Source organism: Rhopilema esculentum, chromosome 12 (assembly GCF_057945365.1).
Source record: "Rhopilema esculentum isolate cy_ngs chromosome 12, ASM5794536v1, whole genome shotgun sequence".
Lineage (NCBI taxonomy): Eukaryota > Metazoa > Cnidaria > Scyphozoa > Rhizostomeae > Rhizostomatidae > Rhopilema > Rhopilema esculentum.
Genome location: NC_142826.1, coordinates 2,274,343 through 2,290,158, shown reverse-complemented (window position 1 = coordinate 2,290,158; position 15,816 = coordinate 2,274,343). Strand labels below are relative to the sequence as shown.

The 15,816-nt window shown below is 36.4% G+C and overlaps 1 protein-coding gene across 4 annotated transcripts in view; it reads right to left on the bottom strand.

The window, feature by feature from the left end:
* LOC135681774 (steroid hormone receptor ERR2) overlaps positions 1–15,816 on the bottom strand; it is a 29,469-nt gene that overhangs the window by 2,552 nt on the left and 11,101 nt on the right. For 3 of the 4 annotated variants that reach the window (XM_065196382.2, XM_089111733.1, XM_065196379.2), the window contains 2 exons: positions 8,085–8,356; positions 2,299–2,847 (listed from right to left, as the gene is read on the bottom strand). In XM_065196382.2, the coding sequence (XP_065052454.1) occupies positions 2,299–2,847; positions 8,085–8,356 (821 nt within the window). Of the gene's footprint in view, positions 1–2,298; positions 2,848–8,084; positions 8,357–9,064; positions 15,789–15,816 lie in introns of those variants that run through there. The other variant, XM_065196383.2, reaches the window with a different exon arrangement.

Here is a 15,816-nt window from a genome sequence, read left to right as displayed (position 1 = left end):
TGGGATACACAACGTGCACATGCAATATAAACAAAACAAAACCAAATTAAAATTCTATATATTCACCAAATATCAAGCACTCAAATATAGAAACCTCTTGATACGATAAACTCAAAAGACGAAATTGCAATCATGCTATCGATAGGTTGAACAACTATAAAGGGAGGAGGTAAACAATTAAAGCTGCATTCAAAACTTTGGATTTTAATTTTCTCGTTTTGTTACAAGTCTTTTCGGCAGAAGGTTCTTAAAAGGTAGACACAGGTCGTGTACTAAATTTGAGAAAGTAAACAAATCACATTTTAAGCACGAAACATAAAAATAGTGTCAAGCCTAATAGTTTTCTCTTTTGACAATCTTTTGACAATCTTTTGACAATCTATCTGACAATGAATAGTAAAAATAAAAGTTGTGACAGCATAAATTTTGAAAGAAAAATTCAATATCATAACTACATCTTTCAATTGCTCACCAAGAGGGCGTTTGTGAAGAATGCGTTAAAGATGAAAGGAAAAGTTCAAAGATGATAGCAAAATTAAATTCAGTATTGAAATTCGCCGGTGAGTAGTAAAATTGAGTTGAGCCAATCATAACGAGATGATCTTCGTGTACTGTGATGTAGAAGCTCTTCAAGTATGAAATTCAGACATTGAAAAGCATTTGAAGAAGAAAGATTCATGTTTGGTTGAATCATAAGAAAACATACCGAGAAGGACAGTTTTGTGAAGGCAGAGGGAACAGGAAAGTATGTATACTAAAAGGTTATTTATTAGACAAATCGATTCAGTTGGATACGCAGTAAAACCATGATAGATAAAAACGACTCTCTGAACCTCAGTTCTTAAGGTGGATACTGGTCATCCATTTTGCTTATTTAGATGTGAAATATTATGGTCATCCGCTGTTCTTCGCAGTGGGATTGAAGTCTCAGTGATCAAATTGCACGAGGAGACGAGCAGAATCTTACGTCAGTTCCAATGACCCAGGGCCCATTTCAGTTTTGCTTGATCAGAAACACAAAATGGGTTAACAATGGTGGTCTGTGGTGACAAAGCTAATTAGCACACTTTTCAAATATATAATTTCACTTAACTGATCAAACTTATATTAAACCCCGCATTCTGATACAAAAGAAAATGTCGGGGATGTGGAAGGCATGGATTCATTTAGCTCCAAAAAACTTGGATTGCAAAATTGTTCAATTTTCCATGGCGTTAAAAGGAGTCCGGTGAAGCTACGGGTTAATCACATCAGGCCTCCGAAAGATAGCAACAATTTGCAATTGTGAAAATGAGAGTTAAAATCTGCAATCATTCCGAATTGTTCGTTGACATGGCTCTGATGAATTCCAAGTGTGGTTCATAAAAAACGATATGACTTTCGTTTTGTATTAGCTTTGAATGTCAGTTTTAGTTAATTTACAGCCCACACCAATTCCCCGAATCCCGACCCATGATCCTCAAAATTATTTTCCTGCCAATACCTTGAACATATTCTCGTTTGTTCGACTGTTTTGAATTCCATTGGAAAGAAGAGTGCATTTGTATCTACGGTATCATGTATTTTTTTCTTGTATATCTTATATTTCTTCATTAGATGACCTTCGGTTGGACATTTACTATCTTACCCCAGGTGGTATCAATGTTGTAAGTTAGTAGTTGCTTTGCAAATTGTTAATGCGACTACAAAAAGGAAATCTGGCGCAAACTGAATCAGCAAAATGTTCTTTGAATTTAGTTTTGCATGGCCCAAAATTGTTTTGCATTGCCACGTCGTAATTCTTTTTGGGAAGCAAATAGCAGAAATGCTGCATATGGGGAAACTCTGGCCATCTTTAGGGCTGGTTCTCTAGAAACACTAGTTTATGAATATTCATAATCCAGGTTGATTTGACAGGTCAATTTCCTGAACCCGTTGCATTTTAGTTTTGATATAAATTTTCAAACACATTTCAGCTTAAAATCAAAACTAAATTGAAAGGCTGAAAAGAGGGCAGTACTATGTAAGTAGAACTGACGGAGCCTGAACCCTGAAAAATTCTGAAAAGCAGAAAAACAGAACACGAAGAAGAAAACAGATGAGAAAGTAAAGAACGATGATAGTTTTTAAACTTGCAGTCCCAACGGCATGAACAGGCCTTGGTCGAATGGCGTTATGTCTGTTGCTACCTGCCTTAGTTGGGTTGTGTTGACTAAAAAATCGATAAATTTAGCCACAGCAAAAGAAATGTGTGACAAAAGTCGTCAGTTTAGTCAGCACCAAGTCTGGGCTTTTAAATTTAAGCAGAAATAGACTCACCTGCGTTTAGTAACCCAATTGCTTTGAGGCACAAGAACTCTACCTCGTCAATGCCATAGCCCTGAACCCTTGTAATAAGAGAGGATAACTGAGTATGGACTGTTTCCAAACCAAACGCAGTTGCCAATGTTTCACAGACGATAAGATTGGCAGAAAATTGGGTTTTGTTTTTGTGTGACAAGGAGTAAAAAGTCCAGTTGAGCAAGAGCATCTCAATCCACCCCGCTTGTAGAAGAATCGCTTGATCATTTAGTGTCAACGTCTCATAGCCAGGGAGCCCTTTTGCCCAGTCTATAGCGGCTACTAGTTGTTTGCCTACAATATCTAATAGATTTGAAGTCGTCGGCTTTAAGTCTTCACCAGTCACTTCCGTTGTTAGCATTGGCCTTTCTTGATCATGTAGTGTAGCTAAAATTTTTATCAATTTCTCCAGCTCGGCATCTTGAGTGCTTGTCGGTTCCACAATTTTTCTATCCTCATCGTCATCAAACTTCTGTTTTTTTGACTTACTTTTTCTTGATGGCTTTTTTATTTTCTTGTTTCCTAGAACTAAAAGAATTGGACCATTGACAAAGATACCTGATTCTGTGTGCAACAAAAAGCTGTGAAGAAAACACTGGCTTTTTTAAGTCATCAGATACAGCTCTGGACGCATTATTTTCAAACGAATATTTGTAGCCGCCTAAATTCTGATTGGTAGTATTATAAAGTAGAATGCAGGAGTGTGGCGTTATAAAAATATATTTTTAGAATTTAAAAATTCTGACTCCTAACCTGAAAGAAAACCACGAAAAATCTCTAAATATGGAAATTAGTTGAATCTGTTTAAAATTGACTGAGATATGGTCAGTGAAAGACATGAGATTTGCTATCAGCTGTTAAAACCAGGATCAAATTACAGTGATTTGGCATCAAAGCACAAATCAAGAAAGATAGGGAAAAAGCCCGTGTTTATGTGGCGTTATCTCAGTGGATCCGCAACAGATTGAACTAATTTTGTACTTTGTAGTGTTCTTTTAGGATATAGAGTCAGTATTCTAAGATTCTGAAAATAGATATCTAAAATTCTGAGAATAGATCTTAGTGACGTCATCACTCCTCCACTTTATTGTTACATCTACCTTTCACAAACACCGGACTAATTCTTAGCGATTGTGCCAAAGAGCCTATTACGTGAATGGTTGGATAACGGGACATATTGCCTATATAATGTGTTCTGGTGTTAAGCAAGCTGCAAACAACTTCTAACATGACACGAAAGGTGAAGTTGCATTGAACTTTATCGCAGCGTACAGTACCATGTCTTGCTTGATCTTCTTGAAAGAAGACTGCAAAATCTCTTAATTCTTGTTATTAGGTTGTTCCATTATCCTTTGAATGTTTTTAAAAGCAAATACAATTTTTGTCATATATTTACGAAACTCCCTAACAGCCACACCTTGCAGGATGTTTATAAGCTTGCATGTAACAGAACGAGGCTACTAAAGCAACGAAGCTCATGTTCACTCCTTTTTTACTTCAACAACAAAATCTTGCCAGCTCATGGCTACTTTTGGTCAAAAGGCAGCATATTTAAAATAAACTACGAATAAAATTCATCGGCAAATTCATTGGCTTTTTATAAATTAATTCGTTTTACCAAATTTATAAACTCTAACACGTCGTTATTTAGACGTTATGTCTTTGAAATCTGCACACAAAATGTCGCGGAGACTGTATTCAAAAATACGAATTTATTTTAATCATTATCGCTCAGAAAAAAACATAAACAAACTCAACTTTTTGCAAGACATGTTGTATTCAATTAATTGATGTGACCATCAGATAATGAAGCAAAGCATACCATAAAGCCATTCTCAGACAAATTTAGTCTTGAAGCACCCAAACTACAAATGTTTTCATCATTTAATTGTTTTGTTTTGTGAAGACTTGCAAATTCTACACCTGCCCATTTATCGTTAACTCAAATGCAGCCTTGATCTTCTTGCGTTTTTAAATTCACCGGCGAATTAAATAAATCGGATTTCGGCCAACTGTGTTATAAGCCTTGATAAAAACCATCCGTAATGCACGCACTTTGTTATTGAAATAATGTTAGATACAGTCACAGGGCATTTCCTCCATCGACTTCGCGCCAAATGGGTTTCCTTTGTTGACCAAAGGCAAGGATAATTCCTCGTGTATGAAAATCCGATTAATCAAATTACATTATCGCAAGGAACTTGTAGTCAAAATGAATATTACCACTGTTCTTGTACGAATTAAATGCGGTTATCAACTATGTAGAGAAGCATTAGGCCAAATTTTCGCGTGAAAACGATAGTGCTCGAAAGGCTATGAAGAGAGCTTAAGCGCATGCGTGTGGATCTTGCCGTTTAAGCGCATCTTGGAGATTCATGAAAAGCATGTGGATTAGCAAAATTAGTGGATAATTACTTGAGGTGAAGCGTATCGGAAGAAGTGTCTTAGAAAATGCTGAAATTAGCATAAGGCCCCGTCAAACAGCTTCTCAAGCTGCCAATGCTTTCCCATCCTTTTTTATCTTACCAAAATGTTTAAACTTTTGTCATTCAAAGAACAAAAAAAACGACAAAGGAAACGAAAAAGAAAGAATAAAGAAGGACTCCAACTCAATTCGTCATTTTGGACTACAAATTGACCGTTCTGCACCTCTTTTTGGAGTACGATACTTGAAAAGAGAAATCGCGCAGAATTTTTCGGTAGCTGTAGTATATTAGGCCCATTAGGACATATTCTATCTTCTCTTGTAGCCTATTCACGAACTGGCGAATCGATACTGTTTCTGCTCTAAAAAACCCTGTTGAGAATATCTCCTTTTTTCATTAACAGCCCATATTCAGTTTGCTGACGCGGTCAATACACATAAGGCTTAATGAAACAGGAGACAAATAATTCAAAATAGAATCACAAGTTAAGCCTGCTTAACATTTCTCTGCCCCCTAGTTAAACTGTTCCGTTGTGATGCCCTAAAATTAGGATACAATTAGGTTCGCCAACCGTAAAAGGGGGCCCGCATGACAAAATTTGCCCCCGGGGTCAGTGTTTCTCGGCGCGTGAACACTGAACACTCTCTTAAATGGCTTAATCACATGTCAGGACTCATATAGAGGAGGGAAATTGTACAGCAGGGGAGTAGATATATAATCGTGATTATCGATCGACATTAGGAAATATAAATGGAGCGCGGCAATTGTAAGGTTGACAATTTAGCATACAATATTGATTTCGTGGGGCTTATTTCCCTAACATTTATATCATACTTCTTGTAAAACTGATAGGGATTTATGAATAAAAAATAACTATACACGACTTTTGCAATGAAACATATGATTTTTGAATTCTGCTTAACTTTATCGGTTTACCGGAGATTGTCAGAGCGGTAAAAACGCTAAGAAAGTTTCAAAACTGTAAAAATTACGTTCTCGAAACGCTTAAATTAACAGGTTATAAGGATTTTACCATCCGATTTGAAATGTTCATTCCGATGTTTCACAAGGATCTTTCCTCGGTCCAATTCTCTTTTGAACCAGCCGAAAGCGTTCTTATCGAGTATCTTCTACGCGCCAAGTTCTAACTGAAATCAGCATTAATGATGAAACTTAAAACAGGTGCCTCTTGCAAAGATGTTTGTAACGTCAAATATTTAAAAAGGTTTGTCTGATATTCAGCCTCGATGTTGATAAGATGAATCCGAACAGATCGCAGGTTAGACCCAGAAATGAAATCCGGAGACCATACTTAGGTCGTTCTTTATCACTCTCTTTCTCCATGCTTAACTCTCTGTCGGTGCTCTAAACTCTCTTGATGAAAAGCACATATGAAATGATTTTTGTTATATCGATTACAGCTACCACGATAAATGGAATCAAACAAAGGTAGCCCGTGATAAGTTTGACTGAAAGGGTGCTGCTTCCGTAGCACCTTGATACTTTCTGCATTAAGATAGCGCAAAAGAGCCTTTTAGTAAGTTCTCTTGTCGTTTCTTGCTACATTTTACAGGTCAAGCAGATGATTCTTCTCAAAATATCGGGAAAAAATTTAAATTTAAACACAAAACAACCTCTTTAAATTGAGAAAATTTAAATAACTTATTAGCAGAATTGTCTCTCCGAACAGTCTCTGATGAGACTTATGTTATATTTTTTGCTCTGAGAGTCTCTTTTTATTGTAGGATTTCTCCTTCTCGCTTCATGAAAATTACCATGCATGACCTTGATGACCCAGCAATGCTTAAAAAACTTAAAACAAAGTAAAAATTGACAGAAACTCGGGCTTTACATTATCTGCGTGTGTTTTCAATGATTATAATACGCGAGTCTGACATGAATAACAAATTTCAAAGGAATCAACGGGTGACATGCGACATCACAGCGGGTGCATTGTTTAAGTGCTAAGATTGAACACTACCGCCTTGAACATCTACAACAGTTTCAGCTAAGCTTTCCTTGAGTCTTTTCATGGTTTTCAGGATAACGTATTATGTCCTGTTCAAAATACGCCAAGATTATCGTCTTTTTGATCGTTTCGGCGTTAATCATAAGAATAAAACACAAAATAAAAAGAAGTTCTTATTTTCATAAAATTTCGCAAAACCTTTGATCCATGCTAACTGCACAGGTATTTCACAAGACAACATTACTGCAAAATTCACTCAACTCTGGGTTATGAACGTCGAATAATTTGAAAAGGGCCCATTTCTTTGTATACAATTTTAGTAAACATGGCTAATTCCGACCGATTATCTATTCACTCAGATCAATACACTTGCGATTTGCATTTTCATACAGATCTGCGATCGGAAGTCTGCCCACAAATGATTGGCAAAACCATACGGCAATTGAGTAGCGAAGCAAAGGATTCCGCAGTAAATGACGAAACTATTCAAGGACAAAAATGATGAAAGATAGGCTTTTTGCATCATAATCTTATTTGAATGGTTTGGCTTTAGCCGCACAGAAAGAGCCGATGGTAGCATGGTTTTCGAGATAGTATTAGATAATTGAACGAGACCTAATTGCAGCTTTAATATAAAAAAGCGGCTTATGTTTGCTTCATGAAACGAGACCATTAACGTAAAGAGAGCTTGCAATTACGGGGTATCATCTACTAGCGTGTACATTTGCTAGATTTAAAGGTTTATGTATTGCATCAAAACGTGGGCATTGATACTTGCACGTTCATTAAAAAGTACCGTTGCAATGCAGAGGTCAGATATTTAAACCCATGCCACTTAGAAGAAGCTTGGAAGAGAATTGGCAAGTTCCAGCAAAATTCTACGAAACAATATCTGCATCTTGAAATGCCAAAATAACTTGATTCAAAATTGACAAAAAAACAAAACTTCTAAAAACTTGAAAAAGTTTTTTTATTGGAGGTCACAAATTGACACAAAAATACAACAACAACAACAACAGCAACAACAGCAATGATTGAATTGCCAATAACGACGAAAAAAGGCTGTCCTTGTCAAATCATTGCATAACACTGACGTTGCAAAAAGTGGCAAAGATTTACAAAGTAAACAATGTAATAGGTTGAAGACTTTCTAAGCAGTGGCCAGGGATAAGTATCTACTAGCCAACAATCTTAGCACAATGCTTTGATTTGCATTCTCAACTCCTTTCATATTGATCAATATTGCTTATTGAATATTGTTTACACTGAATGTAATCATCGACGTAAAACTGAAACCTCGTTTCCTGTGGTGACAGAGAAGACCTAAAGCAAAGAAATGTTGAAAACATCTGGATTGTAAACAAACTTACATTCTTTGGACATGCCAACTTCGTTGCATTTTCTTAATCTGCATGCCTGGCAACACTTGCGGCTCATTTTATCGATCTTGCAATTATTGGAACCCGGGCATCGATAGTTGAGATCCGTGGCCTGAAGACTTCGCTTGAAAAAGGCTTTGCATCCTTCACAGGCCGGAACGCCGTAATGATATCCAGACGCGCTGTCACCGCAAACGACGCACAGAAACGGGATGTCACCATCTTTAAAGCCAGGACAGCTCTTTTTGTCCATCTTCAAAGCGCTAAATTAAAAAAAAAATACACTAATTCATGGGTTTAAGAATTTCATTTTTCCATTCTCGGATGAAGAAAGACTTGGAGCAAGAAGGGTATAGTTTATATCGATAAAAATAGAATGACTATTCAAGGCCGCAGAACTAGAATGAGTATTTAAGGTCGGTCGTAGAGTTGTATGCTTCTATTAGCAACGGGGTGCGTCATTCACACAGTAAAATATCAAATTCTTATCACCAGATAATATATTTCAAAACAGCGTACATAGGCCTATTTTACAGGCTCCTTCGATAGTCTAACAAAATAGTACTAGACCTATACCAACAATTTCTTTATATTTATATTGCTTCTATAATATTTTTAAGCCAGAAAATTATTTTCTAATTTCTTAAATGAATTTCCTTCTGATAGCATTGATTTATTATAAATAATAAAAAAATTAAAAACTTTTTTGCAACGGTGGAAAACATCTCCAGCTACAACTGAATCTGCTTAATCTTAAAGATCCTCTAGAAAACTGTCGTCTCGGGATCCTTTAGATCAACACGTATCAAGAAAAAACATGAGAATAGATTTTTAATAACTACATTATAAGTCTAAAAACTATTTCACAATGCTGAGATGTATAGCCTCTGAGAAAGACGCTAAGTTTTGTTATCTTTAAACGAAACTGAATATTTATCCAAGACTAAACTAGGAAATTGCGGATAACTTACGCCAACTTGCCCGCTACTCCGTCTGTCATTGTAACTTAAATTTCAGCGAAGTTTGTCCCAAGACAAAAACAGCGCTGCCTAGAACAGCGCTGCCTGGAACAACGCAAGACCGTTGCTTTAATCTGACGACTTACATTTAAACTACACTAGTTGCATCATCGCAGAACTAAATGATGTCACCTCTTAGAGCTCAACCAGGCCTAAACATATTCAGATAAATGTTACTGGTGCTTCAATGTTTTATGAGGCACTTGAAGCAAGACACCAGGTCACTATTTACCCAGTGGTTTGCTCCAGATGAAACTGGACACAGCGAACGTATATGATTTATTGTTCTAATGCAATTCACTCGCAGGTTCATTCGATTCAGTCGCCTTAATTCATGCTGAATGAATGCTCCTTATAACTCTTAAAATAAAGGCAAAGCTCTTCTCACAAAATCAGCAGGTTGAGGAGGCAAAATATATTGAGTAGATCAAAGCAATCAGTCTTTTACAAGAAAACTTTGAGGTTTAATCAAAACTTATTTCCTTGTTCTGCATTTTTCTTATTTTATATTTACATGTGAATAATTTTCGAAAGAGATAATAAACAAGGAAAGGCGATCAGTGCTTGGTTGTTCAGTGCTTGGTTGTGCAGTGCTTTTCGTCTATTTTACGAGCAATGTAATGAATTCAAAAAATTCTCAGTTGACTGATTATAAAATTCATGAAACGCTGCAAACTTGACGAAATCTTTCATTGACTGAAATTTTAATAGCGTCACTTTCATTTAAAAGCAGCGGAAGGCAGACGGAAAACTAGAATGGGGATTTGACATCGGTATTGGGATAATTCGTCACACTAAGCTTTATATGATTAGTTGGTAAAAAATGAGAGGAAATGGAAAGATTAGGACGAGGAACATTCAATCAGACACACCTATATTTCCAACAATGTTATGAAGTGCAGCTAATTGTACATGGCCGTACTAAAAATCTTTCTAAAAGCACTTTCCTTACTGTGTTCAGAAGATTTCTACAGAATATGCATGCAAGATGGACCAATAAGCACAAAAGAGGGCTATATGTCTCACTGCTCTTCATAACAACATTACTTGACTACATAACTAAATATGACAACACTCTCAAAAACGCAAAATTTTGGGAGTCAATGAGAATTAGACTAAATTTTCTCAATCTAAATACCAGATAAACGAACACCTGTCAATCAGTACTTCCTAATTAATAGCAGTCATAGCTGAACATTTCAGAGGAAGCATAGAGATAGAAGCCTGGGACACTGAGGGCATGTGTCTCCTCTTCTTTTCACAAAGCAAAGGGAAATGCTTATTAAATACCGCCCTCTCTTTCTCTCTCTATCTCTTTCTCTTCTGCGGCGTTGCTCTGTGTTTGTGAGTAGGTAACGTGATATCTTATAGAGAGAAGTCCTGAGTTGCAGAGTTTCTTGTATTGTTTTTTTTCCATTCTTTTCACTGTGGCCCTTAGATGCCTTCTCATCCTACATGTTCTTACTTTTTTCTGATCTTCTTCGTTGAATAGTAAAATGTTAAATTGTAAGTGCCGTTTGTAGTGGGACCAGGTGACGCCACGTCCTTTCCACCGCCGACGGCATATTTAGCTCCGAAGTTGCATTTTGTAGTTGATTTTATTGTCGATGAAAAAACACAAAGAAAAAAACAATTGTTTGCAGCTCACGAAGGTGCCCCCTTTTGGCTACATAAAACCCCTCCAATTTTTCAAATGATTGCTGTGTGTCTGAGAGGAATGGTTTTAAAAAAGAATTACAGTGTATTCTTACCACACCATACAACAACAAAGAATATATAAGATAAGAAGTATGGGAGGGTTGCAAAATGTTAAAATATGCAGTATATCAGGTGTGTACTTAGGGACTGTAAATGTGTTTATCTTGATTGAGGATACAGTATGTTCAGGGAAACCTTGTGGTTTACATTTTGGTTGAAATTAAAAATAGAAAACAGCTGCTGATGTTTTTCAGAAAATGGCCTGTAGGCAAGGATAATTACAAAATCGCAGGCTTTGCCTTGGACAAATCCATGCATATATCCACGCCATTGAAAGATAGGCCAGCACTCTAGTCTTAAGAAGTGCTTAACTTCAAAATATGCCACAACTTATCTCTAACAGGTCTAAAATTCAATACTTTGATTCAATAGAAAAAGAGAAAAATTGAACATACCATGTATGAACATGTGGGAAGTAGTCCCCGCAGGGTCAAGCAGGGTCTTCCCAATTTTTATCTAGTGATTTCCTATAGGCATCAAAAAAATGCTGCAAAACACGTAAAGCCTTTATGAAAAACAACATCTTAGTGTTCATAGTTTCACTGCGTTAATGAATAAAATCTAAAAACCTTCAACAGAAAACAACGAGAAGATTGTATGGAAGAGGGAGCTAAATTCTTATGTTTTCAACGAGGATCCTCGCGAACTATTCTGGACTCTCTTCCTCCGCTCGTCCCGAGAGCAGCACAACCTTCATTTGTGAAATTTCACGCAAGAACGTGAAATCAAAATAAACGTGGCCATATTCCCATACTCTATATATTCTCGTGACGTCACAAAAGCAATCTATTTTAAGGATTTTTAATTTTGACCACAAAACCTCAAAGAACACTATGAAATACTTCCAGATGTGCAATACCAATTAAATATGTCACTAATCGGGGGGGGGGGGGGAGTTTCACAGCCTGTGCACTCGTGGTCATTCTTCAGTCAATTCGTGATTGCAGAAAATTAATCCTTTATTAGCTCATGACGTGAAGCTGGCAGAAGAAAGACAAAATACCCAAGGAACATTTCAACTTTGAAAATTTAATCTGAACAGTTTTTTGGCGGTACAGAACTTTAAAATGGCTGTGAAAAAAGCAAACATTTTATAACATATTGGCTAAAAGCTTTTTCGTCTGACACACCGCAGAGCATAAAAGTCAGAATAAGGGTACAAAAGAACGTGATGGAAAATATATACCCAGTTGTGGATCGGAATAGGCCAATTAGAAAAACGCAAGCATAAAACCGGTGTAGTTGCCTGGTATAATATCTTATCTCTGCAAACAACCAAGAATTGGGAAGCCGACTCCATAAATTTTGAGTTAAAAATCGCATAAATTGTGTGTCACGAAGGTTTTATAGGTTGTTGAAAATAGAAAATCTAGCGACAGTTATTAAGAGCAAAGTGTTGTGTGCAATTTTCATGGCACCTAATGTGCAGTTAAATTGAGGAACTATTAAGGAATTTTTTGTATCAAAATACGATCAAAAGAGGGCAAATCATAAGGAACTTCAAGAACTAGGCCTCAAGCTAGGTTCTTTATAAAGAAAGGTATAAATTCAGATTACCAAAAATGGCAAATAAAATTTAGATTATGACTAATCAAAATAAAAAATTGTTATTGTAATAATATATTTACTATTAACAAACCACCACAAATTACATATGAAAGTATAATGTCAATAAAAACACAAAGCAAATAAGCTTTCTCAGGGACCGCGATGCGGGGGAGCTAGACTGAGGGGGCTTAACTCCACCTTAACAATTTCCAAAATGTACTTAAAACCATACCAAAAAATCGCATTGCTCTTAGTTTTAGCATTTTTAGCTCCCAAAACCGTTTTACCCCTTCATTTCGTACTATGCTCTGCGGTCTCTGAAACCATACATTCTCCTTAGCTAGCGAACGATCTTTTTTCAATTCTCCAGCCCCTATTAAAATAATATAGTCTGCTAATGCTTGTAACAAAATACATTTTGAAAAGAAAATCTCACTGAAAAACTCCCAGAAATCTCAAAGCCTTTACGAGATTGCAGTCACCGGCAGTTTGTTCAGGCTTTCATCAAACCAAAGAGTGGAACTTATTCTATCTTTTGACCAAGCTCAGGTAATTTCAGCACACGTTCTTTTATTATTTTTATTTTTTTGAAGTCTTATTTCAACACGATATCCCATCAGAAATCTAAGTACAAGTTATGATAAGTTAAAAAAACTAATAATGGAAGACAAAAATTTAAAAAATTATTTAAGAATATGAGTGAATTGAACTTGACGTCTGATCTTCCTGGGAATCGTGTTTCAAACGTTGGTTTTTGCCTATAAACGACAACTCTTAGAACAGATGGACCATCAGGCAAAATATAATGAACATATTGAAATTCACAGTGACTAAAAGCCTGCTGCAGTTTGTTTGCTACAACCTTTTCTCATCAAACTTTAATTCTAACGTGTCCTTAAGTCAGCCAGATAACATTGGCTTGCAATCACAGTATATTTAGTCATAGTCTAAAATTGGCCCAACCGATCATCAAAAATGTCGCCTTAGATCTCTAACGTAAAAGATTTGTAAACTGATATATGTTTGCATAAAGGGCAACAGCACGACATTATTACTCAAATGCTCAACGGAACTCGAATGACACTCCCTTAAATGACATATACTTGCTATTTTACTTACAGCATCATTCACATCCAGAGTTCACCACTGTTGAAGAAAATCAGACGACATTAACTGCTACCCCTGTTTCAAGTTCACGTCCACTTCACCTGTGTTTATTTCAACATTATTTTCCTGTCTAACGACATCAATTGTAAGCTAGCACATAACACTATACCTACTTATAGTAGGCTATATAAATTCTTTTCAAAGACAGAACGCTTTCTTAAAATAAAAAAGTAGTTTGATCAAAGATATAAACTAGCTTGGGGGTTTATAAAACAACTAGGACAAAGTTGTAGAAAGCACAACTTAAAAAAACCAGTAATAACATCAGCATTTTAATGAGAGGCCAAAATCATCCTTCAGCGGTTAAGCTCTGTTACGCGAGATTGCGAACAAGAATCAACGATTCCGTAAATGAACAGCGAAACAGCGAATATTCCTATTTCAAATATAATCCAACCCGAAGCTTAATTTGCCAACAGTCATCCTACGAAAGCTTGAATGAAAAGCTGCACAGTTGAACCAAATCTAACATGAATGCATTTGACTGCAAATGAAACCACGCATGTCTGAAAAGCCACGGTGCCTTGAACGGTTTCAAAAGTGACGTGGCCTAAAAAGCACGCATCTAAGCAGGTGTCTTGAATATTCAAAGTTGATGAGGAAGAGAAAAATGGAGTGGGGTGAGGAGACGAAGGGGAAATAAAGGGAACAGGGGGAGCTGATAAAGTGATGGAAAAGTGATATAGAAAAGATTGGTGGTAGAGAAATAAGAACACAAGAAAGGGTTGGAAAGAAAGAGAAAAAAGGGGTAGAAATGTCCAAATGATAAAATTTAACCTATTCAGAATTTTTGGTGCCTAGTTCAGAAAATAAAACGACAGAACAACACAAAGGCTTTCTCAGAAACCTAAAGCATCAGTAAATTAGACGTTATCTACAGCTCAATTGAGAAAAATGATAAATTTGGTAGCAAACCAGGCTGATTGAAGAGGGCTCAAGAGAAAGAAAGGACAGGCAAACGGGGAAACAGTCAAACACAACTGATATGAAAAATATTCGACCGCATAAAAAACACTTCAGGACTGGAATGATAATAAGAGAAAAATAATTTTAGATGTTGCTTGCGTTAATCATGACTAGGAATGTATTAAGCTGAAAGTAATAAATTGAATAAAATAATAAGGGGACAATAAAGCGATAGCAGATTCTCTTAACAATACTGACACACAACTGATGGTTCGACTCTAGACTATTTCCACACAAGACTCCATTGTTGAAGCATTAACTGTAAAGAAATAGTGGCCAAGTGGTTAAACTTATCTTTCTTTAAACTGTAATTCAGTTCGTTAAATAGAGTGGATTTCTTGTATTTAAATGGAAATTATTTCAACCAATTAGCAACAATAACAATTATTAATGCGTTTGGTGAGTTGTTTCCTTCCTTATTGATTTTTGGGGATAGTTTCGAGAATGCGATATTAATGTAATGAGTAAGGAACATCACTGTTAAAGAGCTAGCGGCAGCTTGAGGACGCACTTATGGGAATCTATGAGACTAGTTTGACTGTATGCCTGCCTAAGCAGCAACATGCAGCTGGTTTTAAGAGCAAAGTCGCTTAAATGATAGGCTTATACCTGGCAGTGTTAGAAAGGTAAAGTGCCTTAAAGCGACGTTTCCAAAGCCTGGCTATTAATATTTATCGGGAAATGTATTATGTCGGCCTGACAGCGGCATCAATTTACAACAAGAGTAGACAGAACTCTGAAGTGCAATGCAGGATATTAAATCGATCCTACGAAAAAAGTGTAATTTCAATTAGAATATTATTGATTCATGATACTGCTTTGGCAAATAGGTAAAATTTAAATATAAGCAACAGTTTGCATAACATGTCCAAAAAACGATTCTTCAAAGACCAGAAAACGCAAAAATGATAGTCTGCCAAAAGAAGGCAGTTTCATTGGGCAAGAAGATTCGGCGTTGGTGTAAAAGTGATAGGCATGGCAGATAAATAGCGAGGCAAGAAATTTCACGCGCACCTGTCGTTTAACTCAAGTGAAAAGTATTCTTGGCAGGCCGCGCAGCAACTATGGCATTACTTAAGTTGCACATTAATCTGCTTAGACAGCAGATAAGCGTAGTTACTGTTGTTAATTAAGGCCTTAAACTGATGTCATACAAGAATATCACTTAATATGATGAATCTGACTTCCGGGACGTTTCCAAGCGTTTGTAAATAAAGGAACTAGTAGGAGAAAGTTATATTGCTGAAGAAGATATGTTTTTTAAT